Below are 27,940 nucleotides of genomic sequence, written 5' to 3' on the forward strand. Positions count from 1 at the left end.
AGCTACTAAGATATTTTCCACCAAAAGTTTTCTATTTTTGATAATGCTTCCTGTACAAGGCAGCCTATTTGAAGTTCAGACATCTGTTGCTTATTAAAAAGTGGAATTACTTTCCAGGTGAGAGAATTAGCCTCAGGCAGGGATGAGCTTCCTAAATTGTTTATCCAATATAATATGGCCAGCCATGAAACCATATACATACAACCAACAAAAATGAACATAGGAGGTTATATTTATATATTTAAGCATATTTATTCATATGTTTTTAACAAGGAAGAAATTGGAAGCAAAGTTTTTGGGAAGGGGTGGATGGAACACAAAAAAGGGGAAAGTCATATAATATCTAACTAAAATGTATACTGTGGTGGGTTGGCTTGATGCTGTTTGTATTGTGATGTTAAATGATGAACAGTCCATCACATACTCAGGTGATGACATATGGACCTCCCCATTTTAACTGGTCAATAAAGGCTAGAGCCTGTGATTGGACAATGCAAGGAAAAGGTGGGACTGAAGGTTTGAAAAGTGTAGGGCAGGTAGAAAAGGAAAAGAACAAGAGGACAGAGGAAAAGGAGAAGCCACAATGGCTCAGAACCTTGTAGAGAGGTAGCAAAGGATCTACCACTAGATTATTATATAATACTGTAGATTAGATCTGACCAATCTAAGCATAAAGTATATATGCCTGGTTATTATAATAATTGGATTGTGTGTTTTTTAATATGGACTTAGTCATTGGTGCACCTGAGATAAAAAGCCTTAACACACACACACACACACACACACACACACACACACACACACACACACACATAAACAATTAGGGCTGAGCTCTAAAGCTGCAGCAGGGTGAAAATTAAACACAAAGTGGGTCTAAAGGGTACCAAAACACAGTTGGGGTCCCCTGAGTGTCAAGAGGGACCAAGGACCCTGGGGCATGATTGCCTATGAAGCAGCCTTCACAGCTAAGGACCAACAGTTGAAAAAATAATGGCAGCTCACTTTCCAAAGTCTTCTCACGGCACAGCAGGCTGATCTTGGCATCTCCACCCAAGTGATCCCTCCTGTGCTCACTTTCCCATCTCCCCCCCCCCCACCCCTCCTCCTGTCTTAACAGAAAAGACAGATTTGCTCTCCCGACTACTTGCACTGTAGGCTGCCTAAGATCGGTTCACAGACTGCCAGCTACAACCCAAACAAAAGACAGAGATGCTCAGGAGCACAGAAGCCTCAGGGTTTTCTACTCCCTGCAAATAAAAAAAAAAAAAAAAAAAAAAATTGGAGGACTGTAGTGACATTAATAGAACAGCAGAGGGAGACAAAAGTACAAGAAGTTCCAGATCAGGTAATAAGAATTATAAATTGATAGTAAAAAGATTTTTATTAGAAACTTAAAGATGGAAAACAATAAATGCCTTTTGGGTTTTATGGGAGGCTATTTGGAACTGTTTGAAAAGGATGGATTTAAAGAAGAATGACATCTTGCCAGTTATCGTTAGTACAATGTTAAGTATCTTGGTTTACTATGCCTTCTCAAAAGATAGGGCCCTAGACAAAATATTACTAGCCTTAAGAAAGGGATTAGAAGATTTTATAGAATAAAATGCAGGAAAATTAAATGATGGCTGGAGAAGGGAGATGGAAAAGATGCTAGAACAAAAGATGCAGAACTTCACAGATGAGACTGAATAACAGAAATTTAAGACTTGGCAACACGGCCTACAGGAAACACTAGAAATAAAGGTTCAGAAATTTATAGGTCAAGATGAACAACAGAGAGAGGAAAATGAAGATTGGAGACAGGAGCTAGAGACAGCACTAGAACAAAAGATGAGACAGCTCACAGATCAGACTGAGCAGCAGAGAGAAAGTAATGAGGCTGGGAAGCAAGGCTTGGAGGAGAATCTTTTAAAATTAATCAATCAAAATAAAATAAGCATCAGAATATCATAATTACAACATTTAATTAATAAATTAATATTTAATTTAATAAAATTAATTAATATTTAATTTAATAAAAATTAAAATGTGTAAGAAGAACCTTGAACAGAGGATACAGGAACTTGTGGATGAACAACAAAAGGAGAGATGTGAAATATGGGCACAGAGCTTAAGGGAGGAACTTAAAGTATTAATTAGAAAAAATACTCATATAGACACAGAAGATAAACATTAGAGAAAGCCAACCAAAGGTTGTCAGAAAACAAAAAAGCTTTTAGTTAAGTTTACCTGGTTAGTATACAGCAAAGCCCAGCAGATGATAATCATCCACAAAATTATCAGGAATTTGGCAACCTGGATGTTTTAGAATGAGGCAATTTAAGGAAAGTGTTACTAACTTTAGAATGCATGTTGTTTGTAAAACAAATCCTGACTTCTTGGGCTATTATAGAATAATCTTCCAAAACTGAAAGGATATGGCAAAAGCAATGTTAGAACCTGGGTCACATTTACAATGGTTCTCATAGTGGAGAGACGTGGCGAAGAAGCACCACAACAAGATAAAGTCAGATGTATAAATATTTCTAAAGATCTGCTGCTTGGTGAGGGTCATTTTGCTAAGGTAGAGATGCAGGACAAATATGATGAAGAAACCTTGACATTATGTCACTTAGCAGCCATAAATGTCTGAGACAAGGTTGTGGAACAGGGAAAGGACTTGAACCATTTTCTCAGGTCATGCAAGGTCCCAAAGGTTGATTTCCATTGTAGAAAGAAGTATATCGGATCCATTAGCAAGAAAGGCACTATTTGAGTGTTAGCTTTTGAAAATTTGAATCCTGAATGCAAAGAAATAGTGAGACCATTGAAGCCAAAGTCAGCATCAATAGATGAGTAGATTAGACATACAGTTGATATGACCTTAATAGGAGAAGCCACCACTAGAGGCCTTGAGACAATCCAAAATCTCAAATGTCTTAATTGTGGTGTTTAGGGTCATTTCAAAAGAAACTGTACAGAAAACCAAATTAGTGCCAAAAGGGAGCCTAGGCCTCCTGTATTATGAAAGAGATGTGGCAAAGGCCAACATTGGACTAGTGAATGTAAATTAACAACACATAAATGAGGCAACATTTTACCAAAAAACTCCAATGCTAAAAAGGGAGCGTTCTCTTCCTCAGGACAATTAAATGTCACTACTCTGAAAAATGTGGGGTCTGCCCCCATCTACACTCCATGTCATAAAGGATCCAGAGATAGGCAGGGGACCAGGTCCTTCGAGGCATAGGCCTGAATGCTGCAAATCCCATGTTTTCATTGTGTCCTTTAGGAGCCACTTGGTGTAGCTGACAGTTAACTTTGTTCCCATGGCTAAGAATCTACAGGGTTTGGATTAAAAAACACATAGCCTGTAAGAGTTCTGCTTGCCTCCTTATATTCTGCCTACCAGAGTTGGGTCATGAAATGTCAGTTCTAGGTATGGTCAAGTATGCAGGCCAGATTTGAGTAGGGTGGAACTGGCTTGAAAAAAGGATAACAGAGGGGTCACAGCAGACAGTGTGGACATTTCTCAGGCAATTTTCATATAAATGAAAGATGTCAGTGCTTCCAGAGAAGGAAAGAATTGCAATGTTATATTCATTAAGGAATTTATTTCTCTATAAAATAACAGTGGTTGTGGCTAGACAAGGTGGTACTGTGACATAGTGAATGGAACACAAGAGGTTCAGAGCATCACAACAGAAGCTGTTATCATTGACAATAACCTCCAAGATGGAACCACATTCATACATTAATGCTAAAATCTCCCTGGTAAAAATAGAAACCTTTGGAAAATAGTTGTTATTAGTACAACAATGCCAGTAGCCACAATACCCTTCTAATGGACAACATTTACTATGATCTATTATAGGATGGTGTAATGCTCACTGGAAAAATGCTCAGCATCTTCTTTTAGGGTAAAGGATACTTCTTTCCTAGGCTGAGCTATTTTGTAATATGCTAAATCACTGTCCTGAGTCAAGACATTTCAGAGGAGGCATATGTGCCTATGCAGGATCTGGCCTATATGCCTGTCAACTTCAATAGCTGGGTGGCTGGTTGTATAAATGGGTACAGAAAGTGGTCCAAGGGTAGGCATACCAATTGTAGTCTGGAGAAAGAGGCTATATACTGTCTTTCCATAGCAAAATCTAAGAAGTCTCAGCTATGATCTTATTTGCTCCTCTACTGCAAAGATGTGCCATGCACATGTCCCCATGCACATGGACTCATCAGAAACATCATGGGTCAATAACTGTGAGGCACGCCTGTTATTGGAGCTACCTGCCTGTGTCAAAGTTTCTTGTTGCCTGCCTCTCTAAGTGAACAACACATTTTAGAGACCAGCCCTGAGGCTGTAGCCAGACTCAGCCCCTAGACAGTTGGGTGAGCATGGAACCTCACGCTCAAGTAGAGGATAGACACCATCCTCCTGGAAGGTAGGGATTAGGCCTTCTTGATATTCTGGAATGATATTCTGAGTCTCCTCCTAAAGGGTTTAATGGACAATTGTAAGTCAGAATGATCATAGCAAAGGCCTATCTCCCAAACAGCAAAAGAGAAGCTTCTCACTCCAAGTCAGTGGAAATTTTGTGAGAAAAATGCTACACTTTAAGAAAGGCTCTTTTGTAAAGAGCTCAAATGCACAACAGAGTGTCATCTGTTCACTATCCACACACACTTTCTCCTGGACAAAGTGAAAGAGCAGAGGGCTTGTTTTCATTAAACAAACAAAAAAAAAGATACTTTCTAAAAATGCAGCTATAGAAACATAGGCAAGAAAGCCCATTTCCACGCACTTTTCTCTTGCTATGAAGCCATGAGTGAAAGACTGAATCCATTCCTTACCTCCCACAGGCACTCGGGCACATTTCAGTGTTCTTTCAGGACCTCATGATGGCTCTTGGTAGCCATACTTGAATTCTCTTTTTAGCTTCCTGGGGATTCTCTGCTTCAAATGGACATTGCTTTGACCTTGAGGCCTAAGGAGAAACTGCTTCCTAAGAGTTACCACCTTCCAGGCAAAGTTAAACAGCTGTGGATGGGGAAATAGGAACAAACCTGTAAGGAGGAGGCAGAGGTTGTGGGTGGCTGGGGCTGATGACCATCCCAGGAAGATGATAATTCTTCTTTTCCTCAAGGAAAAAATCAGCAAGGGTTTGATTATCTGGAAGTACTAAGTGTCTTGCTCCCCAGAAGAACCTGGATATGGTTGTTTGCATTTGCTTCGTGTTTGGCCCAAGAAAAGTTCAGAATTAGCCTGGGATCCAGGTTTGAAGTTAATCTTGCACCATGGAGCCTGGCTGTTTGCTCTCTCATGGTTAAATGATTTTAGGAGGATTATTCCCAAAAGCTCTTTTCTAGCAGTGAGCCTGGGAGAGCTTGGAACGAAAGATATGAGACTGATATGCATGGGATTTTCCTTTTGACAGACTCAAGCCCCAAAGTTGTCAGGTCCCTCAAAAAAAAAAAAGAAAGAAAAGAAAAGAAAAACACACACACACATTTGGAATGGCCATACTCACAGGCCTGGGGGATGGTTCTCATACTACAGTTGCAATCTTAGAATTCCAGAGGCTGAGGCAGGAGGATTTTGTGTTTGAAACCTGCCTGAACTACAAAATGAGAATCATCACATAGTAGGTTTGGGGTGTAGCCCAGGAGTCTGCATTGTGACAGGGGCTGGTTCAGGAAGCACCTGCCTCACCCTGTAAAAAACTCCAGTAATTGGTGGCTAAGACCAGTTTTGAGGCAGTCATACTCAGTTTCAGCTTCCCAGGGAGCAATGAGATTAGCTGCTCATCCTGTCCTGGTGGGAAGGTGAGATAAAATGTGTACCTTGTCACCTCCTAGGACTTCAGGGGCTAGGTGACAACTCCCTAGGGTTGGCAAGGTAAGCCCATCAAAACTTTGCCTGTGACTTTGAGATGCCCAATTAGATCCAGCCTCTGGCCCACCTCTCCTGGGGAAGTGACAATGAGATTGTCTTATATTCACTGGTGCCTGGGTTTGCTCTCAGGCATCCTATTTTTCTGGCGAGATGACTTCCTTCATGTCACAAAAGCCAACAAATATGTAAGGTCGCATGAAGGTTCATGTGACCAGTTTTCTGACCAGCCAAGGCCTAAACAAACTTGGAGGTAGTCACTCAGGATGGATCCTAATTCACATTTCTCCATAGTCCCATGATTGAGAACACTTGGGTTTCCATGACTAGTCATTATCATCAGTACAAACTCCTAAAAACAATATATAACAGAAATCCCCAAACACAACAGAAAACCACTGGTTTTAGCAGCCAAGATCTCTATCCCAATGATTTAGGATTCTTTGTCCTAAATGCTGGATGACCTACAGAAGGAGGCCAATGAATCAGTGCCAAAGGCTTGCCCATAGAAGTCTTCTTACCAATGACATCATAACTCATAGAGAATGTTTGGGTTGGGAGATGGACCAAGTGCATTCTGGCATTTCATTCAGCTTGTTACAAGTCAACAGGAGAGTGATAGCTACACTGAGAGGGGAAAGGCTAGAGAGATGGATGTAGGTAGATGTAATCAGGTCTTTAAAATTAAAAGTGAAATATTTTCTATATTTGATAAAAACATTTTCTCTTTCGAGGCTCTGAAAGTCTAGAGTCACATTTTTTGTAACCCTCCACCTAAATCTAAAATGTCTTAAAACACATGGCTTAACAGTGGCTGCACAGAAAATATACACCCTCAAAGTCTGACTTTCATTTAAATACAAATATACAAAATGTAAACAGAGACAATAGAGAAATTTACAAAACTTTCCTTTAAAAATAATAAAGACAAAATTCAGTTCTAGTTATGATGCTATTAAAATCCGTGCAAGCTGTCATATCCCATTGGGTTTCTATTGCAATGTTCAACAAGAAAAATTCTAGTCCACCCCAGCTCGGGGCCACCTTGAAAAACAGACCTGAGTGGAAATTTCTTTGAGAAACTTGGAGGTTTGTTACTGGGGGAACAGTATCCTATCCTGGTTCCCAGTGGAGCTTTCCTGGCCCCTGAGCCACAGTGGAAGCTTCCCTGGTTACAAGTTCTGCTTCCAAGTAGAAGACACATGGCTGGTTCCACTTTTGACTTCAAGGCCAGAGCTGAAACTAGCTGCTTCCAGTGGAGTTTGAATTGATGTGGTTTGAATTCATGCGGTGGTTACAACTGGTCTTAGGAGTAGGTGAACTCTTGGAATTGTTTTGATGCTAAGGAGAAGAAAGAGAGAGTCAGTTTTTGGTAAACTCAAAGCCAATGGATGACTCATTAGTGGTAGCTATGGAACTAGGGGAGGTAGAATCCAGAATGTTCCAGCCTACTTCTCTTTGCTTTTGTGCATTTTCCCCAGCAGACCTGAGTCTACTGGCTGCTCCTTGAGCAGAGGGTTTTATCTGGTTCCTGGGAAGATCCAAAATATATGAGCAGAGGGGAAGAATAATTTATTTCTTGAACTTGTAGTTTTACTTGATGGAAATGTTTAAGCATTTCATTATGTTACAAAACCATGAATATATTACAGAGTAGGATGTGAAACTTACATGAAGTTCTTATTGAAAACACACAAACTTGGCAGGGGGCAGAGCTCAGAATGCACTTCCCATGAGCCTAAAGATGCTTCCTGCTGTTTCCCAGATAACAGATATCCTATGAGGTCACCAGATGTGTGAAACAGAGTTAAGTTCTTTGACTTCTCTCAGCATCAGTTTGCTTAACTGAAATAGGGCAAAGGAAGCCCACATGTGTGTTCATACTTCACAAAGGTACCCACAGGAAGTGAGTAAGTCAGCTCCTCTCCTGGTACATACATAGGAGGTACCTAACACACGGTGGTAGGATGAATGAGTTGTTGGATAGAAGCTGAGGTGTATGAATATAAGTTGTCTCATCTATAATGCAATTCTGTAAATAACCACCTTCTTCCCTGTTATCTGAGGAAGTGACTTAAGATTTCAGGTCAAGGGACCACAGGTGCATCCTTGTGTAGGAAACAAGTATAGAGAGGCTCCCTAGCACTAAGATGAGAATTACAGGACTCTAGCATCTTGAATGGCCAGGCCAAAGGGGTGCAACTGCAATTGCCTTTGTAGCTGTGAAGTCGGGCTCCTGGGTTATCTCCCCCAGAGCTGTTTTTTCATTTGGTCCATATCAATCCTTCCTGTAAGGATAAACTTTGAGGGGAAAAAAGGGATCTATTCCAATTGGAAAATTCCTTAGGTGGCAGCAAGAACAACAGGACAGTGTTCCTAGTCTGAGGTGGTTTTGCTATGCAAGGGGCATTTAGTGGTGACTACTGGAGAAGGGGTACTGAGCTGGGTTTACCTCTGTGTCTAGTGAGCAGAGGTTGGTTATGCTGTTCAGCATCCTTCAGTATGTAACACAGCACTGTGATAAGAACCAACTTCCCTGTGTCAACAATGTTGACGTGAGTCCCTGTCTCTTCTTTCAGTAGGGGTTCCATCACCAACAGGGAACATTGGACAAACTAACAATTCCAAGCTACCAAGCCACCCAGGCAGGGAGCATTCTGAAGCTCTGGTGTACGGAAGTGCACTGAAGTCCCAGAGCTAAGGCCAGGCAAGCCAGGCTGGCTTTCTCACCTGACGCCTGAAGAGTCTGTGGAACAGCCCTTTCTTTGGCGGTTCTGGAGGCTGACTTCTGTTCAGGTCTGGTGAGAGGGTACTGTTAGGTCCGAACACATTCAGCTCCTTGAAACATTCTGTTTCTATCATCTGGAAAAGCAAAACAGAAATACCACTCTCCCTCTGTAGGGCCTCCCTCTGGGACATTCTCTCTGCCCTGCTGGTTCCTCCCCCAACAAGGCTCCTCTGTAACTTACTCTACCCTAAGAAGAGAATCTACCAGAGGTACACTCTTCCCTCTCCAAACCAAATTCTATAGCTTACTTGACCATCATCACTTTAGCATTCTGATAAGCTGACTTTCTCAATTCAATGTCTGTACTTCCAGAAAATGCTCCATTTTTCCTCCCATTTCCAGCCGACCTCCTGGGAAAGGGGTCTTGTTGCTTTCACCACCTCTTCTCTCAGCTACACTGTTGGCTTCTACACCCACCCCAGGCCAATTTCTGCTACCCTACCCAGTGACCCTTCTATGCACTTGCACCTCCATTTTCTCTGAGTATCCATCCTTGGAGAAAAGCTGGTGGCATGCCTTGCCTACCTCATTTTGCCATGGGATTGGCACAGAGCCTGTGGAGAACTTTGAGTAGAAGTCATCGTCCGTATGGTCCAGGTTGACACCTTTCACAGTGGAGAACTGCTCGATGTCCAGCACATCCTTGCAGTACACAGCCCGGGGCTACAAGAGACAGAGGGCTCCATCACATGGGCCTTCCCTGGGGTTGGGGGGGGCCGGGTCCTCAAGCCTGGCCCTTAGGGTTTTGATGGAGAACAGTGGTGACATCTTCTTACGTTTCCCACCCATTTGGGTCCTCAGGCTGAGCTTCCCTCTCTCAGATCCACCAAGGGGACCAGGTTCTAGTGAAATGAGAGCTAGAGGTACCCAGCTGCCCAGAGCTCCTTCTTACCATGGCTTACACACATAGATCACACACTGTAGTCTCCTTCTAGGTAAGTGAGGTAGATGAGAGGTTACCTCTGTGTCTAAGTTCACACTCTAGGATCTCTGGGGCACCTCACCCAAGAAGCTCAAAAACATCAGGAAGGTAGCACTGGTTCAAATACCTTCTCTTTTGAATGAGAGGTTGTGCTCATCACAGTTTGGGAATCTGTGGTTCATTCCTCTACAGAGAGAATGGATGCTTTGGATGCAGCACCAAAGCAAAAACACAAGAGGGACTCTGTCTCAAAACATAGTGCCACAGAGAAGACAGTCTGGGTGTACATGGCAGGAATATGTTCCAGTTCATTCTCATGCAGGGAAGTAAGCCATGTGTTTAATCCAGACTCTGTAGCAGGTAGTCCTCACTGTGAAATTTAGCAGCCTTGGGAAAAGCTACATGTGTCTCTAAAGCCTTAGTGGGAGATGTGCCTACACCTGCTGGAACTAAATGCCCCAGGGTAGGGTAGTAGAACTTTCTTTATCTTGAGAGGGTTAGGGTTAGGATGGGACTGAGAAGAGAAGAGGGAGGGGAGCTGTGATCAAACTGTAAAGTGAAAAAAAAATTAAAAATAAATAAAAATAAAACACAGGGTCCCCTGCTTAGAAAGTATTAGATTTTAAGACAGCAATTAATAGGGCATTGAGCCAATAGGGCCAGGATGACTGCATGTGTTAAGCCCATGTAGCTAGCCCTGGGATTTGTTCAAGCCTTGGGAGTTGTGACTGCCCTCAGAGATATACAGATAAATATTTTTGTATTGATAAAAATGTACTGATAAAATTTTATCTTGTCTTTTTAAAAAGATTTATTTATTTCATATATGTGAGTACACTGTAGCTGTCTTCAGACACACCAGAAGAGGGCATCTGACCCCATTATAGATGGTTGTGAGCCACCATGTGGTTGCTGGGAATTGAACTCAGGACCTTTAGAAGAGCAGTCAGTGCTCTTAACCACTGAGCCATCTCCAGCCCAATAAAGTTTTATTTTAACAAGTCAAAACCTATTATCTTATGGCTATTATTTTCTTAGAGAGTTTCCTTTTGAGATACATTTATTTTGTCTTTGAAAAAAGTCAAATGGAGTGAAAATGATTAAGCCAGTAATAGTGCCTATGAATTATGAATGTGGTTACTACCTGAAGGTGATGAGAAGAACTATGAATGGATGGTTGTAGGCAGAGGACAGACAAGATAGTAGCAGGTCACCTTCTTCTAGGGCCCACAATCTTCCTTCACCACTTACTCCAATGATATGCTAAGAGCTTTGGCTGTCCAGAACAGGGGCCATATGGTATGTGGACTATTTACTGTGGACCAGTAAAAGGGAATATTGACCTCTATACAGTACACTGAGGAGCCTCAAAACCTAGTTGGGGGGGCACTGTCACACCCAAGGTGACCAATTATGCCTATTTGTTCAGTACCTCAGACTTGTGGCAATAAAATAAGGACAGTCCAGGTGGCTAGCTGTCTCCCATGCAACACTCCATGACATGGAGGACTTCTTTTCAGCTCTGCCCAGCCAGTACTCTGAGTATGCCACCACTGCCTCCCCTTTCCTCCCCACCTCCCCTTCTTTTCTTGTGACTCCTCGTCCCAATTTTATTTAAGGGGTGTTTGCTAACATTTCTCTTCTTTGGACTGAGATTTCCATGGTAATATATCCCAGTATCCTAATAATGATGTATCCCTTGGAGCCTGGTGCATGTGATGGAGAGATTGAGAAATACATCCTGTGTCATGAGTGATCTCACCCCATCTCCATAGCAATAGGTTGCCCAAGGACAGAAGGAGGTTGCGAAGCCACAGCTTACAACTGTTGTGTCCTTGCTGTTACTCTAGACATTGTCTAGGGATGCTAGTGGCCATACCACAGCTCTCAACAAACTTAAAAATACCTACCAAACAACAAACAAAATTTGAAAAATTCTGATGGACAAAGCTTGGTCCAAGACTATTTGGGATCTAGGTATAAAATTCATACTTCTTGGAGGGAGGACAATTTTGGGTGCCATCCTTGGGAATACCATATGCTTCCTTTGAGATGGAGCCTCTCCTTGGTTTGGAGCTCCCAATTCTGCATGACTGGCTGGTCAGTGAGCCCTGGAGATCCTCATGTGGGTGTTGAGGATTGAACTCAAGTTCTCATGCTAACAATGCAAGCAAGCATGGTACTGAAGAGACATCTTCTCAGCTGCTCTACCCATTTTTGAGAGAGGGTCTCATGTAGTACAGGCTGATCTCTCAAAAAAGGCTGTACAGCTAAGGTTTTGAATTTCTGATCCTTCTGCTTCCACTTCCTTTAAAAAAAAGATTTATTTATTTATTTATTTATATTTATGAGTATGCTGTTTTCAGACACACCAGAAGAGGACATCAGATCCCATTATAGGTGGTTGTGAGCTACCATGTGATTGCTAGGAATTGAACTCAGAACCCCTGGAAGAGCTGTCAGTGCTCTTAACAGCTAAGCCATCTTTCCATCCCCTGCTTCCACTTCCTAAGTGCTGGGACCACAGATGTATACTACCACACCTGGTTAGTATGGTGCTGGTTGGACTTATGATGTGGATGCCACATCTGGCTACAGAGGTATCCAGTGAGTGACCAAAGATACTGTTTAGCATCCAGTAACTAGTCCTGGCTCCCCACATCTGCTACTGCCCTCCTACCCAGATGATCAGGGAACCTTCACTTATAAGAAAACAAGATGCAAGGGTTGTTCCTATTTCCTCAGTGCTGTGCAAACAAATAGCACTGGAAGAGGTGTCTCAAAAAGCTCTGATTTGTATTATTCACCAGTTGCTAAGGTCTCAACATTCCCATCCTGGTCTACTGCTGGCTCTTGTCCTGAGGTGACTGAGAAGAGGGCTTGGAAGAGATGTGTACAAATATTTGTCAACTTTCATGAGATAGCACAAGATAATTCCCATTTCCAATATTTCTGTATCATCCACAGTTCTTGGATCCATCTCCAAGGCCCCAACAAGGACCCTTAATCTGCTGGGACTTTGAAAGTATAGAGACTCAAAAAGACCTTGCTGGGTGGGACTCCTTTGTGTATGTGACCCCAGGTTATACAGACCCAGTGGAGTATCCCAGGGAGAATCCTAATTGAACTGGACAGTAGATGCTCAGTTAAACTGAGTGGTCCTCAACACTCATTTTCCATTTCAGTTTCATTTCAAATTTCAATATATCTGCAAGATTCAGAAAGGGAGAGTGTCTTGGACTTCACTGGACTGAAAAGGACCTCAAGGTTGTCTAGGTGCCCTATTCTGGAGAGAGTACCTAAGTCTCTGAACAACCAGTAAGGGGGCTCCAGGGTTCACACGACATCTTTACCTTCTGGCATTAAGATCTGTAACACTATCAGAAAGGAAAGTGGTGACATAACAACTGAAACTAAGGAAATTCAAGAAATCATTAGATCCTACTACAAAAACTTATACTCCACAAAATTGGAAAATCTGGAGGAAATGGACGAATTCCTAGACAGATACAAGGTCCCAAAGTTAAACCAGGCCCAAGTAAACCATCTAAATAACCCTATAACACCTAAAGAAATAGAAGAAGTCATCAAAAGCCTCCCAACCAAAAAAAGCCCAGGTCCAGACGGGTTCAGTGCAGAATTTTATCAGACATTTATTGGGGATATAACACCAATACTCGCCAAACTATTCCAAAAGATAGAATCAGATGGAATATTACCCAACTCATTTTTTGAGGCTACAATAACCCTCGTACCTAAACCACACAAAGACCCTACAAGGAAAGAGACCTTCAGACCAATCTCACTTATGAACATTGATGCAAAAATACTCAACAAAATCCTTGCAAACCGAATCCAAGAACACATCAAAACCATCATTCATCATGACCAAGTAGGCTTCATCCCTGGGATGCAGGGATGGTTTAACATAAGGAAATCCATCAATGTAATCCACCATATAAACAAACTTAAAGACCAAAATCACATGGTCATCTCACTAGACGCTGAGAAAGCATTCGACAAAATCCAACACCCCTTCATGTTAAAAGTCCTGGAAAGAACAGGAATCCAAGGCCCATATTTAAACATAATAAAAGCAATATACAGCAAACCAACAGCCAACATCAAACTTAACGGTGGGAAACTTGAAGCAATCCCACTAAAATCAGGAACTCGACAAGGCTGCCCACTCTCCCCCTACCTATTCAACATAGTACTGGAAGTCCTGGCTGGAGCAATTAGACAGCAAAAGGAGATCAAGGGGATACAAATTGGAAAGGAAGAGATAAAAACATCACTCTTTGCAGATGACATGATAGTGTACTTGAGTGACCCCAAAAATTCCACCAGAGAACTCCTACAGCTGATAAACAAGTTCAGCAAAGTGGCTGGATACAAAATTAACTCAAACAAATCAGTAGCCTTCCTTTACTCAAAGGACAAACATGTAGAGAAAGAAATTAGGGAAAAGGTACCCTTCACAATCGTCACAAAAACTATGAAATACCTTGGTGTGACTCTAACTAAGCAAGTGAAGGACCTGTATGACAAGAACTTTATACCTCTAAAGAAAGAAATTGAGGAGGATCTCAGAAAATGGAAAGATCTCCCATGCTCATGGATTGGAAAAATCAACATCTTAAAAATGGCCATCCTACCAAAAGCAATCTACAGATTCAATGCAATCCCCATCAAAATTCCAACCCAGTTCTTCATGGAATTGGAAAGATCAATGTGCAATTTCATATGGAATAACAAAAGACCTAGAATAGCGAAATCCATCCTCAACAACAAAAAAACATCTGCGGGAATCACTATCCCTGACCTCAAGCTATATTACAAGGCAATTGTGCTGAAAACTGCATGGTACTGGTACAGAAATAGGCATGTGGATCAATGGAATAGAATAGAAGATCCAGAAATGAGCCCTCATATATATGGTCACCTGATTTTTGACAAAGGAGCAGTAAACATTCAATGGAAAAAAGACAGCCTATTCAACAAATGGTGCTGGTCCAACTGGCACTCAGCATGCAAAAGAATGAAAATAGACCCTTTCTTATCTCCTTGTACAAAGCTCAAGTGTAAGTGGATCAAAGATCTCCACGTTAAATCAGATACACTGAAACTATTAGATGAGAAAGTAGGGAAAACCTTAGAACACATAGGCACAGGAGAAAATTTCCTGAACAAAACACCAATGGCTCAAGCTCTAAGGTCAAAGATTAACAAATGGGACTTAATGAGATTGCAAAGTTTCTGTAAGGCTAAGGACATCGTCAAGAAAACAAAATGGCAACCAACAGAATGGGAAAAGATCTTTACCAACACCACATCAGATAGAGGCCTAATATCCAAGGTGTACAAGGAACTCAAAAAACTAGACACCAGAGAATCAAATAACCCTATTAAAAAATGGGGTACAGAGCTAAACAAAACGTTTTCAGTTGAGGAACACTGAATGGCCGAGAAACATCTGAGGAAGTGCTCGACATCCTTAGCCATCAGGGAAATGCAAATCAAAACAACCCTGAGATTCCACCTCACACCAGTCAGATTGGCCAAGATCCAAAACTCAGAGGACAGCAGATTCTAACGAGGCTGCGGAGAAAGAGGAACACTTCTCCACTGTTGGTGGGGTTGCAAGCTAATACAACCACTCTGGAAATCAGTCTGGCGATACCTCAGAAAATTGGATATAGTACTACCTGAAGACCCAGCTATTCCACTTCTGGGCATATACCCCAGAGACACATCAATACACAACAAAGATATATGCACCACAATGTTCATAGCGGCTCTATTTATAATAGCCAGAAGCTGGAAGGAACCCAGATGTCCTTCAGAAGATGAATGGATACAAAAATTGTGGTACATATACACAATGGAATACTACTCAGCCACCAGAAACAATGACTTAACCAAATTCTTAAGAAAATGGCTGCATCTAGAGAACATCATCCTGAATGAGATAACCCAGTCACAAAAGAACAGACATAATATGCAGTCACTGATAGTGGGATGCTAACACCAGAGGCTTGCACTCCCCCAGAAACAACCCACAGACTATATGAATACCAAGAAATAAAGAAAACAAAACAAAAAAATATTTACAAAACAAGAAAACTTTAACTATTTCCATGTTACATTTTGTTTTACATGTACTTTAGCTCATTGTAACTATTAAGTTTTCAAGGCATACAATCAAACCTTGAAAAAAATCAAGTACTGACTAAAAAATATATTCATATAGTTTTATGTAAAAATTATGTTAAAATCTGAAAAAAAAGTACTGACAAAAATTGTATAATTTTAAGCAAAAAATGTTTAAAATCTGTACATTTATCTTTGTTTTGTAAAATAAAGTTGTAAAAAAAAAAAAAAAGATCTGTAACACTGCCACAAAGTAGTCAGAGTGTAAGAAGGGGCAGTAAGCAATCTTTGATACTCCAGGAAGACAGATGGGTTAGCTGATATGAGGCATTGTGTGAGGCACAACTCGGGATCTGATAGAAAGCATAGCCTGGAGAGATGACTTTAGAGCTCCTGGGAGCAATAGTGTCTACTCACATCTGGAACAAAGGGAGGGTCCAACATCCCAGCCTCCAGGCGCTTAAAGTTCATGTTCCTGAAGAAGGGGTGCCTCTTGACCTCGGCAGCCCCCTCCTCCTGGCAGCCCAGCCTCTGCTTCGAGTCTTTGGTGAGCAGCTGTGACAAGAGAGTGATCATGATTGAGCCTTTCCATCTGCCCAGAGGCCAGAAGGACAAAGAAATATCTGTGACTGTAGCTCTAGCCTCCCCAGTGCCACCTTTTAAAATTCAGCCTGAACAGGGATGTCTCCCCAGATAGAATTGACATATCAGCAGAGAAAGGACCAGATCATATCTTTGTCATGCTTTCAGTTGCCCTCTGTACATTGTCAGGCTGGTGGCTCAGGTTAATGCTTACATCTGGGCTTCTCTTTTCTATTTTATTTTGTTTTATGTTTACTTATTATTATGTGTGAATGTATGCGCCACAGCATATGTATCACAGGAAAACTTTGTGCAGTCAATCTTGTCCCTCTACCTGTCACAGGGGTTCCAGACTTGAATTCAGGTCACCAGGCTTGCATTAAAAAATACTTCACCTGCTGAGCCATCTCTCTGGCCCCAAGTTTCTCTATTCTATATATAAGTAACTGGGCTATGCTCTATCCTTTCCAAGAAACACTGAAGAAGCAAGGCTGTGCAGTGACTGAGACTGTCAATGCAGTCCCTAGAGCCTGCAGTGCTGAAGACTGGCAGCATTATCAAGGATACGAAGATGAAGAAAAGGACAAGAGCTAGAGCTGGGTTGCTTATCAGCTTCTGCCAGGAAGAAATGGCAGCTAAACAAGACTTTTGCTCTCTAAAAGAAGTGCTAGAAAATCAGGTTTATACTCTTCATTTGAAAGCTTGGTTATTAAGCTGGAATTTGTCTATTTCTAAAATATGCTATACAGGTGTAACAAAACATCTACCTAAATGGTATCAAGGATGATACCAGGTATACATTAGCACAAGAGAAGGTGTGAGTAGACAGAGTAGTCTTTATATGAAAGACCACGTATGATCTGGAATGACTAGGAGATCCAAATAATAGACTCAAAGGAGTGTGGAGAAGATACAGAGATGGGACTCAGCAGGGTCCTCGGCTTCAGCATTAGATCCAAGGGAAAGGGAAGTTGGATGAGTGGACTTCTAAATCTCAAGGGACATGTCTGCCAAGATGAAATGAGAAACAACTTCCCTGTTTGTGTACCTTAGCCTGAGTCAGCACCTGCTAAAGGAATAAGAGCAGAGTGGCTAGACTGAGATGCTGTGGATTGATTATAAAAGGATAAATTCCAGATCAGAATCCAAGACCCCAAGAGAAGACAGAGCAAGATTTGAGGTTTCTTGTGGTACTCAATGTGTCGATCATTTAGCACTTTTCAGCCAACACCTTTCCCTCAGTGGCCACAAGGGGGCAGGAGAGGGACAGTTTTAGTCCTGGTTACAGCAAGAACTCCCGCTTACAAAACCTGGGGTTGAAATGAAGGTTTGAGGGGAAGTAGAATGTTAGTAATAGGGGTAGTGGTTATAAGTGGAGGTCACATTTGCCTCATTCTCTCAGTATATCCATGTCCCTGTTGATGTTTCTTGAGATCGGCTTCTTGTAACTCCTAACCCTAACCCTAACCCTAACCTTTACCTCCTAGTCTCATAGATACCTGACCATGACATAACAAGTATCACTGGCCTCCATCTCTCCACATTCCTAACCTCTGCTGCTTATTCCTCTACTACCTCATCCTTACTGCACTGCTGTAACAGTTTGACTGGTTAACAGGTTGTAGGGCTGTGGTCTACATGTTACATGCCTTTCTTCATCATTTCTTTTACACATGTCAGTGGCAGAGGGACACTTCTTCTTTTAGATATGACCAGAGGACAAAACCAGCCCCAAATCCTTACCATAGCTCTGTGACACAGAAGTATCCAGGCAGGGGTGGTTGTAGGAAAGAGATTACCTGGTAGTTGGGTAGTAAAGCCCCCAGGGTTCCCTGGTCTTCTGAATATAGAAGCTTAGTTTAGTTACTTCCCTTCAAGTTTCCAATCCTGGTCTTCCCTAAGCTCCACCCTGGGCTATTAGTGTGTGTATATACTTGAACCTGCCCCAGGGCAACTTGGGGACTCAGGAATGAGAGGAGAGGCCCCTTTCAGGCTGGGTTTCTCTGATGCTCAGGGTATGGTGTGGCTCCAGAGGAAAATACTTTGCAGTGTGGGCTTGCAAGTGTGTAGATCTAGGTCCTTTCTGTCCCCATATGGTTAGCATCAGAGGGCATCTTCCTATGGTGAGTCTTTGGAGACTGAGAGCCAAGCAGGAGCAGGAAGTAGCTGACTCCATAATAAATCCAAGGAAAGGCCTAAGAACCAGTTATAGAAGTGTCCACCCTTGGTTGAGGGGAGAACCTTATAGCCCCCACTACTCCTTCCTCTCTCTAGCAAGTCAAGTATCCACAACTGGCTCCAACATACTCCAGTCATTCTAACCTCTTCACTTGAAGGTACCACCCATCCACAGAAGCTGTTACACAGAACTTGAGCTAGGACCACCTTACTACATAGTGGATGGAAAACTGAGAACATGTTTAACAACTCCAAGGACATCAACACTTGCCTTGCAGTCTTTGCCCTCAGTCCAGTGTTTAGAATCCAGAGCTGAGGGGACAGGAGGCCAAGTTCAAGGGCAGAAACTTGCCTGTGAACTATCGTGGGCCATCATCTTTATTCTTTGCTGACTTTTCCACAAAGCTACATACCTTCATGGGTGTTCACCTCAACCCTCATTCCTTGATTCATGGGGTATCCTGTTCAATATGCCAGGTGTTCTAGGCAGAGGCTAGACCCATCATTGGGCAGCAGCCTATTGGCAGCATCTGGCTCACCAGGAGCTTACCATGTTGCAGATGGACTTGGCCTCTTCAGAGAACTTGGGGGAATATACCTCCTCAGTCTCCAGCACCCGGCGATCCACCTCTTCCCGCTTCACTTTCTCTTTGCGGCCTCGAAATGGTGACTGGCCCTCAATCATCTCATAGATCAGGCAGCCCAGCCCCCAGTAGTCAGGGCTCAGGCCATATCGCTGGTTGTTCAGAACTTCTGGGGCTGAGGACAGGAGGAAGGGAGTGAGTGATGGGCAACCAGCAGAATGCAGCTTAAGTACACAGTCCAATGCTGCTCCTCATCTCAGCAGTACCCAAGGGTGTAGCAGTCTCACAGAAAGACTGGAGTTTTAAGCTGGGGCTACTTCCTTCCAACCTCCAACTGCAACCCAGCAGAAAGCCTATCTAATGGTGTATCACTGTGCCCAATTCTGACAGTAGCATCAGAACTCTGATTATGGTGGATAGAAATGTCTCCTCAGACAGAACACACAATATACCTTTCACTGCTTTGTCTCCAGTGACAGGCATGGTTTCCTGATACAGGACATATTGTATATATTCTTATTTCAATGAAGAAAAGTGCCCATCTAAACTAAAGATTAAATTCAATCTACTTGGAGTTTGAATCGTCTTAGGGGGAGGGGTGTAAGAGAAGGCTCAGTGGCGAGCAGCATAAACTGACTGCTGTTGTAGAGGACCTGGGTTTAATTTCCAGTACCCACATGGCAGGTGATTCCAGTTTCATGGTATCCAACACCCTCTTCTGGCCACTGTGGAGACCAAGCACACACAGGGTACACAGACGTAGATATAAACACAAAGCCCATACACACAAAATAAAATCTCTTATTGTATCTTCACTACCACTTTGACAAAATGATTCATAGGTTAATCATAGATGTACAAAAGAGACCACTACATCTCTTGAGGCCCTCCAGAATGAAAAGCATGTATACATGACAAGCACCAGTAGACACATGACAGAGTCCATATGTAAACAAATAATTCAGCACTGTGTCCAAAAGGAGAGCAATACAAATGTGTAAGCATATTTCCATGCAGGTACAGGTAGGTGTATCTGTATCTATACATCTGCCTGTCTGTCCTTCTATGATCTATGTATCCACCATCCATTTATCTATCATCCATCCATTCCCCGATCTGAGAGGGTCCTTGCATGTGTCATAGAGAAGTGAACCATGTTTGCAGATAAGAATGAAAACCTGGTATAGATAAACTTCATCAACCTGGATCAGACTTCAGGAAGTCTAATAATAAGCAGTTTATTCCCAATGTATTTATTTTGAAAAAAAAGTTTCCTGGTATAATAAATTTCCTGGTGTAAAAAAACAATTTACAAGAAAGCATAACTCAGAGTAGTATAAGTCCTTTCAAGGAAAAAGGCTCTAGAGATAGGCTACCAGCACTAGCCTAAGGGCCTAAGGGTTTGGTCTGGTCTCAGTCAAACAGGTAACATCAAGGTCATTTGGACTTATTAGCCCCCTTCTGATCCTGGTTGTGGGAGCTTGTGGGGAGCTTCTGGCTATACACGTCATTTAGATTTCCAGCTACCTCCAGTCCTGGTTGTAGGAGCTTGATATGTCCTGGCTCCACAGATAACACAGATGACCAGGCTCTTAATCACTTCTAATTTTCAGCTTTTTGGATGGAAGAACAGGGTTTTCATCTTTCCCACTGGAAAGAAAATCCTGTGTGTTTAACATTCCTGGTTTCTCTGTAGATCTGTGGGTACAAGAACCTTTGTGCTATAAACCCAACACCTATCCATCTGTTCTCTATATTGCTCTCAGATCTATCAGATCTATCAGAATTAGCACAGTCCTATATACACATATCCCCCAGGTTGCCAAGTGTTTTGTTGTCTGGGCCCTGAAGAACCAGAGATTAATATATTGAATGCCAAATATCATCTGTGGATGCAGGCCTGGGCAGAGGGCAATTTGGTCTAAAAAAGTCTAGAACATTCAGGGGACCCTGACACCCTCTAGGGTCTTCTCAGGAGTCTCCTCAAAAAGATATCTATCTGACACTTCACCCAAGTAGGTCCTAGTTCAATAAGGGCTTCCCTAGAAATGCTAGTGCCAGGCTCTGGTTACCAAACTCCCAGGATGGCTTGTTTTTGAGACCTAGGTTGGCCTGTGGTTAGGGACTACAGAGTACTCAGTTTAGGTCACACCTTTAGTCCTAGGGTACCATTACCAGGCATTTCTGTGGAAAATCAGCACAGCAATTCTGACCAGCACAACGGAGACTTGAGGGATTTAAAAGTGGATGCCCTTGGGGAGGCTCAATGTGTGATAGGTACAAGTTATTACTCACCCATATAGCCAACAGTGCCTACCCGACCACGGATAAGGTCTCCTTCAGGGATCTTCACAGCTAGTCCTAGGTCTGAGATCCTAATGTGGCCTGTTGGAGACAGCAGGGTTAATGGGTTCCTATAGTCATGTGGACACCCTGGTCAGGGCCACAGACTTTCTAGGCTTCTGTCCAATGAAGATGTGACATCAGTCTGCTCTCTCGGGGTAGCCATGTAACCTCAAAAGAGTGTAAATAAGACGTGTAGAAATTGCACATAATGAGGGGAATATTAATAAAGATGCAAAAAGACGCTTGGACAAGGCTGGCCACTGGCCGACCTGCCACATTTAATGCCCCAATGAGCTTCCGGAAAGGCTGAGTTCACAGAGTTTAAAATGTCCTGGCTGATTCTGTGATTGCTTCACAGGAAAAATATGAGGTACTTGACATTTTGCAACAATTTGCTTAAGGGGAAAAATTGTAAAGCAATTTGGAAAGCCACTCCCTGCCTTCCTGATTGGTCTTTGGAGGTGGTTTGTTTTTTCCCCTTCAAAGAGATGGAGAAATGAGAAGGGTGGTGCCTGGCCTGGAATCTGAGCTCAGTGTCTGCTTCCTAAGACTTGGGCAGCATCACACTGAGAGTTCTACTTCTATCTCTGTCACAACTCCTAGGCAGGGTAATGGTTACATTTCATGGTCATGAAAGAACACATTCCTTTGTCCATAAATGCCTGTCAGGCCTGAGTGGCTTAGATGGCCTCCAGTTCTGTGGTATCTGACAGAGAAGATAGTATGTGAGTACCAACTGTGGACTTCCCCTTGTGGGGGCAAGTAGTTAATAAATGCAGTGAGTAGTTAATAAAATGCACTAAAGCCTAGACCTCCCAGAGGACCCTGTGTTCCCCATTCCTCCTCACACAGCTCTCTCCAGGTCACCAATGGTGGGTGGACATGCTGTGTGTCCCAAAAACATGCAGAAGACATGGTAGTGTTACTGTCAAGGTCAGGCTGGTTCCTCTGAGCCCCAGGCCTATTATATGCAAGATAGACACTTAGATGCCACTTTCCCTTCTATGGAGATGAGAGGAGCTAGTCAGATACTCGAGAAAACTACTCTGTAGGTGTAACGGCCTAAACTGTGTGAGGGGCTGCTTCCCACATGCTAGCACCCAAAAACAAGTAATAATGACAGTACACAAATAATGACATATTTACAGCTGGCTAGAATCAACAGGCTGCTTTCATTGGGCCATCATGTAGTACTCTCACTGTGTGTGTGTGTGTGTGTGTGTGTGTGTGTGTGTGTGTGTGTTCTCTCCATAGGACAGTCCTGAGGTCTCTGCCTCACAAACAGAATAAGGAGCAAGACAAGTAGCATTTATGTTCAGTGCTGACACTGGCTCTGATGTCACAGTCAACTAAGCTACTCTGCTTCACAAAGTAGAAGCTTCCCTCAGGCCCAAAAGTACAGGAGTGGGGTTCCTCTGTCCCATGGGCTTCATCTCTTCCCACAATCCTGGCCCAACCCCCTCCATTCCTAAGAGTCTCTGCAACTCCCTCCTCTGGATATCTTAGAACACTAGCCTCAGATATTAAAACAGAAAATGCCCTCATTTTCCAGCCCTAGACTTACCATAATCATCCAGCAAGATGTTTTCGGGTTTTAGATCTCTGCAAGATGAAAACAACAGACCTCTAAACATAGCCATTCCAGGAAGCAAAGACAAACTACATCTGAGTTAACCCTCTGGTGCCTGTCAGGCCCAGGCATCATAAGATATGTGCCTCCTACCTCTGGACTCAGATAGTCTGGTCTCTTTGGGTCAAGACCACTGTGAGCTCATTTTTCTCTTCTAAGTAATTTAACATAAATGCTGAGGTTTGCCATTGGCTAGGAGGTTAGTAAAGGCCAATTCTAGTGCTTGTCCTCACACAAGTGTTCACAAGAGAACACTGGCTAATATGGTCATAGACACCCTGGAGAACTGGGAAGACCAGACATCACAGAATACCCTGTGGGCAGAGCAGGTCCTGGAAACAAAGAGAAGTCACAAAGCTCAGAGCATCAGCTCTACCATTGAGAAGAAAGCTGTAAGATGAAGAAGGGCTAGAGGAAAGACTCCTATGGATGGAGTCCCAGGAAGCTGGCACACCTAAGTCCAGCTGTGTCAAAGCCTGGAAAGCAGCTCAGGCAGAAAACACAGATGCCAATGTAGTGGAGCTGCTTCACCTTATCCCCAACATCTCCTATCTTCAGTGACAGGATTTTACTCATAAAGGGGAACCTCTGCCTCACCAGAGAGAACAAGCAGAAGATGCTGGATTTCCCAGTAAAAGCTGGGTAAAGGAGCAGCTTAGATTAGGATATGTTCCATGCTGTTACGTCCCAGGGATGACAATACTGGCATCTGGATGGAGGTGCCAGTTCTGCACTAGCCAGCTTTGTTTACTTAATGGCAGGTGTCCTTGTGGGTGGTACATGTACCCAAATCCTGGGCATTCTCATCAAATGAGGTGGGTGTTTGCATATCCTTTTTTAAAATTACAAACTGTCTTTGCTGATTTTTATTATTTACATGGGTTTCTTTTGATGTCCTAGTAATTCTAAATAAGGTCAAGAACTCTCAACTCAAGATACCAGTGTACCAGTGGCCATGTGTTAGAAACCACAGCTTGTCAGAGACACCAGACAGGATCAAATTTACAGATGATCCAGAGAAGAAGGTCAGGACAAGAAGGAATACCTTAGATCAGTGGTTCTCAAACTGTAAGTCTCAACCTCCTTTAGGACGGAGGTTAAATGACCTTTTCACAGGGGTTGCTTAATACCATCATAAAACACACAGGTATTTATATTATAATTCTTAACATTAGCAAAATTATAGTTATGAAGTAGCAATGAAAATAATTTTATGGTTGGGGTCACTACATGAAGAACAGTATTAAAGGGTAAATATATTAGGAAGGCTGTGAACCACTGTCTTAGGTCTTGGTGCTGCACTAGAAGAAGGAAATTTGGAACTCCAGGGTTGCCCACCAGACTCCAACACAGTTTCTTTTAAGTAAAGACAACCAAGGAGGTTGTTTTCAGCCCTTAGGAGAAATCTTCTAACTTTTTACTTCAATTAAAAAAATAAAAAACAAATCCCAGAAACACTGAGACTAGAGTTTAGAGTAAGAGGCATGGAGAACAATTATTTGTAAAAACCTCTTGGGGCACCAAGATAATCTTTACACAGAAATTCATGTAGAGTCAACTGACTGTGTGGGTGACTGAGGGTCTGTGAGGACTGGCAGGGTTTCATATGCTGACAGTGCCCAGTATAGAGTTCCTAATAATATCAGTCAGTCCTTACCTTTCAGGCACTTACCACAATTTTTTTTAAATAGATGATGGTGAAAATCAATTTGCTACAATAATTATATTCCAGTGGGTCCCTTGAAAAATGTGGTATAACTAACCAATATCTAAATATCAGCCCTTTCTCCTGAACACATAAGGGAGTATACAGTTCAAATGCAGTAGGAGAGGCAGGAGAGATGGTTCAGTGCTTAAGAGCACTTAATACTCTTCCAGAGGATCAGAGTTTGGTTCCTAGCACCATTTCAAGGTAGTGTACAATCACCTGTAATTCCACTTCCAGGGGAATCACTGCCCCTTCTAGACTTACCAGGTACAGATGCAGATACACCCACAAACACATACCTATGTAAGTTTTAAAAAATAAAAAAATTTTTTAAAGTTCAGAAGAGGTAACAAAGCTTTAAAAACTTCTTTGCACTATGAGAATACCATGAAAGACCTGCTCACTGCTGAGAAGCATTTTGTTATGGGGTTCTATAGAGTCCAAGCCATGGTGGTATTGAAAGGGGAGGAAGGTGAAGGTTAAAGCAGGCTCAGGATTGGATATGGCAGGATATCTGGCAATGTGATGCCCTTGGACAGTGACTCTCCCCTGATCTCCCTGGGACTGAGTCCAGATAGTAGCCACCAGGATCCACTGACTATCCCTGGGTACAGAAAGACAGAGGGGCAGTGATCACAGCCTCTCCTTGAAGGAGAAATTTGAAGAATATAATTTTACAAGGTTGTTTTCTCTAATCATTAGAGGCCAAAGACACCTTAAGGAGAGTGGTCCATCTCACTAGCTGGGATCCTGGGAATCCTGGGATACTGCTGGAGGGATTGCAGGGGCCCAGCCAGACTCTGGGAGCTGCTCACCTATAGACAGTGTTCTCACGGTGTAAGTCTTCCAGGCCACAGAGGATCTCAGCTGCATAAAACAAGGCTCGCTCTTCCTCAAAGCCAGGATTCCCCATGTTATAGATGTGAAACTTCAGGTCACCCCCATTCATAATGGTCAGAACCAGGCACAGCGCATCTTTGGTCTCATAGGCATAGGCCAGATTGACCTGGGAACACAAAGAGCAGCATTACAGTGAGGTCATAGCAACTGTCACTGACTACCCTCTCCTTCCCTTGAATCAATAAAGCTGGGATGTAGGGGAATGAGGGTACAAAAAAGCTTATACTCTATGCTACACCTCCTCTCAGTGATTCTGCCTGCTTTCTCTCATACCCAGTGAATAACCTGTGCACAGATCTTCTAATAAGTGCCTCAAAGTAAAGGGCTAAAGGGGACATGGGTTGGTAGAACCCTGTCCTTCCAGAAAGTCTACCAGGGTGGTACATAGCAGAAAACCATGTGCATGCATTAGTTGTTAAAACTAGATGTTGTCTAGTTGGCTAGTCATAAAAGAAAGGCAGAGCAGAGTGGCCCTTCATGCTGTAGGAAGGACAGTGAGGATTTTGGGAACAGAACACAGCCTTGCAAAACATGCAGGACATGTCAACGAACATGTAACTGGTAGATTCCTGATTCCCAAGGTGCAGTGAATGAAGCAGGTGGTGCTGGTCTGAGGCAACTTAAACTGTGCTGTGGTCTCCACTTTGGGAGTATGTATAAATAAAATCTGGCCACTGGTGGGCAGGATAGGGATAGGCCAGGCTATAAAACTTGGATGTAACCCATCATGAAGAACCAAAATTATTTCTGAGGCTAGGAGAGAAAATGCTAGCAGAGGTGGTGTGAGCTCACAGGCACTGGGTTCCACTACCAACTGCTGGAGATGACCCTCTTCCTTCCACACCTGCCCATGTGAGCCCCAGGAAGGGTCCAGAAGGTATGTCATGGTTCATATGAGTGTCCTCTAACTGGTACTCAGGGTGGTGCTATTGGGAGGTGAGAGGACTTATTTGAGGACTGTAGGTCATTGGGGAGTGTTCTAGAAGGTGACCACCTCTTGTTTCTTTATTCTGCTTGCTTTGAGTTCTTCAACAACGGGCCTACTTGATGTTGGATGGGAACCTCCAGAACTGGGAGCCAAAATGAATGTTCTTTTTACTAGTTAAATGTCACAGGTATTTTCTTATAGTGACAAAAGCTGATACCTAGTGTTAGTGTGGGAAATCCTTTGTCAAGGGTAGTGGATAGACCCCACTTAAGGAAGGTCTAGCCATTAAAATCAACAGATCTTGAAGATGTGCCAGCCCAGGCTTCTCAGACATATCATGCTTTTCTTAGAAGGACCCACCAGCACTCCTTCACAGATAGGGGCCCCAGTGGGCAGAATCAAGCTGACAACCCAAAGTCAAAATAGCCCAGGCCAAACCAGGCTGATGCAAGTTTTGTCCAAGTCCTCCTTCACAGTACCACTGAATTCTCTACTCCTCCCTAAGGTCAAGGATAACAGCTGAGATAGCCTAGAATGAAACCCAGAGACCAAAACTTCTGTCTTGTTTGAGCATCACTTCATAAAATCATCCTTCTCTGAGGAATGATCAAAGGTTAATGATTACATCCCTCCCTTATCACACAGTTTAACTAGGGTAAGCTAGTTGGGACTAACTTTAAGACAGTGTGCATAGCTCTTATTATAGTGATTCCTCTGCTATAAATCTAGACCCCTGGCTACATTCATAGAAGCACACCAGAAAATGTTTGAAAGTAGACATCACAGCATGGTTGATTGAGGTTTACAAATGAGAAACAACATCAGTCTGTGGGAATTGGCTATACAGAGAAGTTATGCCTAGCTTTAAAAAAAAATGGGAAGAGCTGTAGGTCTAAACATGAGAAAAAAAAAACTTCAGGGTAAAAATCATCATAGTATAAGATGTATAGGACAGCCCTGTTACATGACTGAAATAACTACTCAAAGAAGAAGGTGTTTTTTGTATGTGTGTGTATCTTTCTATGTCATTTGAATTTTGTCTCTCGCATACATTAGTTTTTATAAGAGTGGAGAGATGGCTCAGTAGTTAAGAACATTTGCTGTTCTTTCAAAGGACCTGGGTTCAATTCCCTGCACCAACATGACAGTTCACAACTGTGTATAACTCGAGATTTAGGGGATCCAACATCCTGTTCTGGCCTCTATGTATATATGGTGCACATACATATGTATGTGGGCAAAACATTCATACACAGAAAATAAAAATATTAGTTTTTATAACAACATGCAGAAGAAACATTTATGGTTTACCAAATATTCATTCACCTCCATGCTCCCCAACCTCCTATGCA

At 42.6% G+C, this 27,940-nt stretch overlaps 1 protein-coding gene across 1 annotated transcript in view; it reads right to left on the reverse strand.

Moving 5' to 3' along the window:
* Positions 1-3,629: 3,629 nt before the first annotated feature.
* Positions 3,630-27,940, reverse strand: part of GRK5 (G protein-coupled receptor kinase 5) — a 197,357-nt gene continuing 173,046 nt past the window's right edge. The window contains exons 9-16 of the mRNA XM_080913217.1: positions 25,576-25,766; positions 22,987-23,024; positions 21,372-21,461; positions 19,043-19,251; positions 16,150-16,287; positions 9,183-9,320; positions 8,600-8,731; positions 3,630-7,210 (exon numbers count right to left, since the gene is read on the reverse strand). Coding sequence (XP_080769343.1) covers positions 7,112-7,210; positions 8,600-8,731; positions 9,183-9,320; positions 16,150-16,287; positions 19,043-19,251; positions 21,372-21,461; positions 22,987-23,024; positions 25,576-25,766 — 1,035 coding nt within the window. The 3' untranslated portion in view covers positions 3,630-7,111. The remainder of the gene's footprint in view (positions 7,211-8,599; positions 8,732-9,182; positions 9,321-16,149; positions 16,288-19,042; positions 19,252-21,371; positions 21,462-22,986; positions 23,025-25,575; positions 25,767-27,940) is intronic.

The sequence above is a fragment of the Micromys minutus genome, assembly GCF_963924665.1.
Source record: "Micromys minutus genome assembly, chromosome: 2".
Classification (NCBI taxonomy): Eukaryota; Metazoa; Chordata; class Mammalia; order Rodentia; family Muridae; genus Micromys; species Micromys minutus.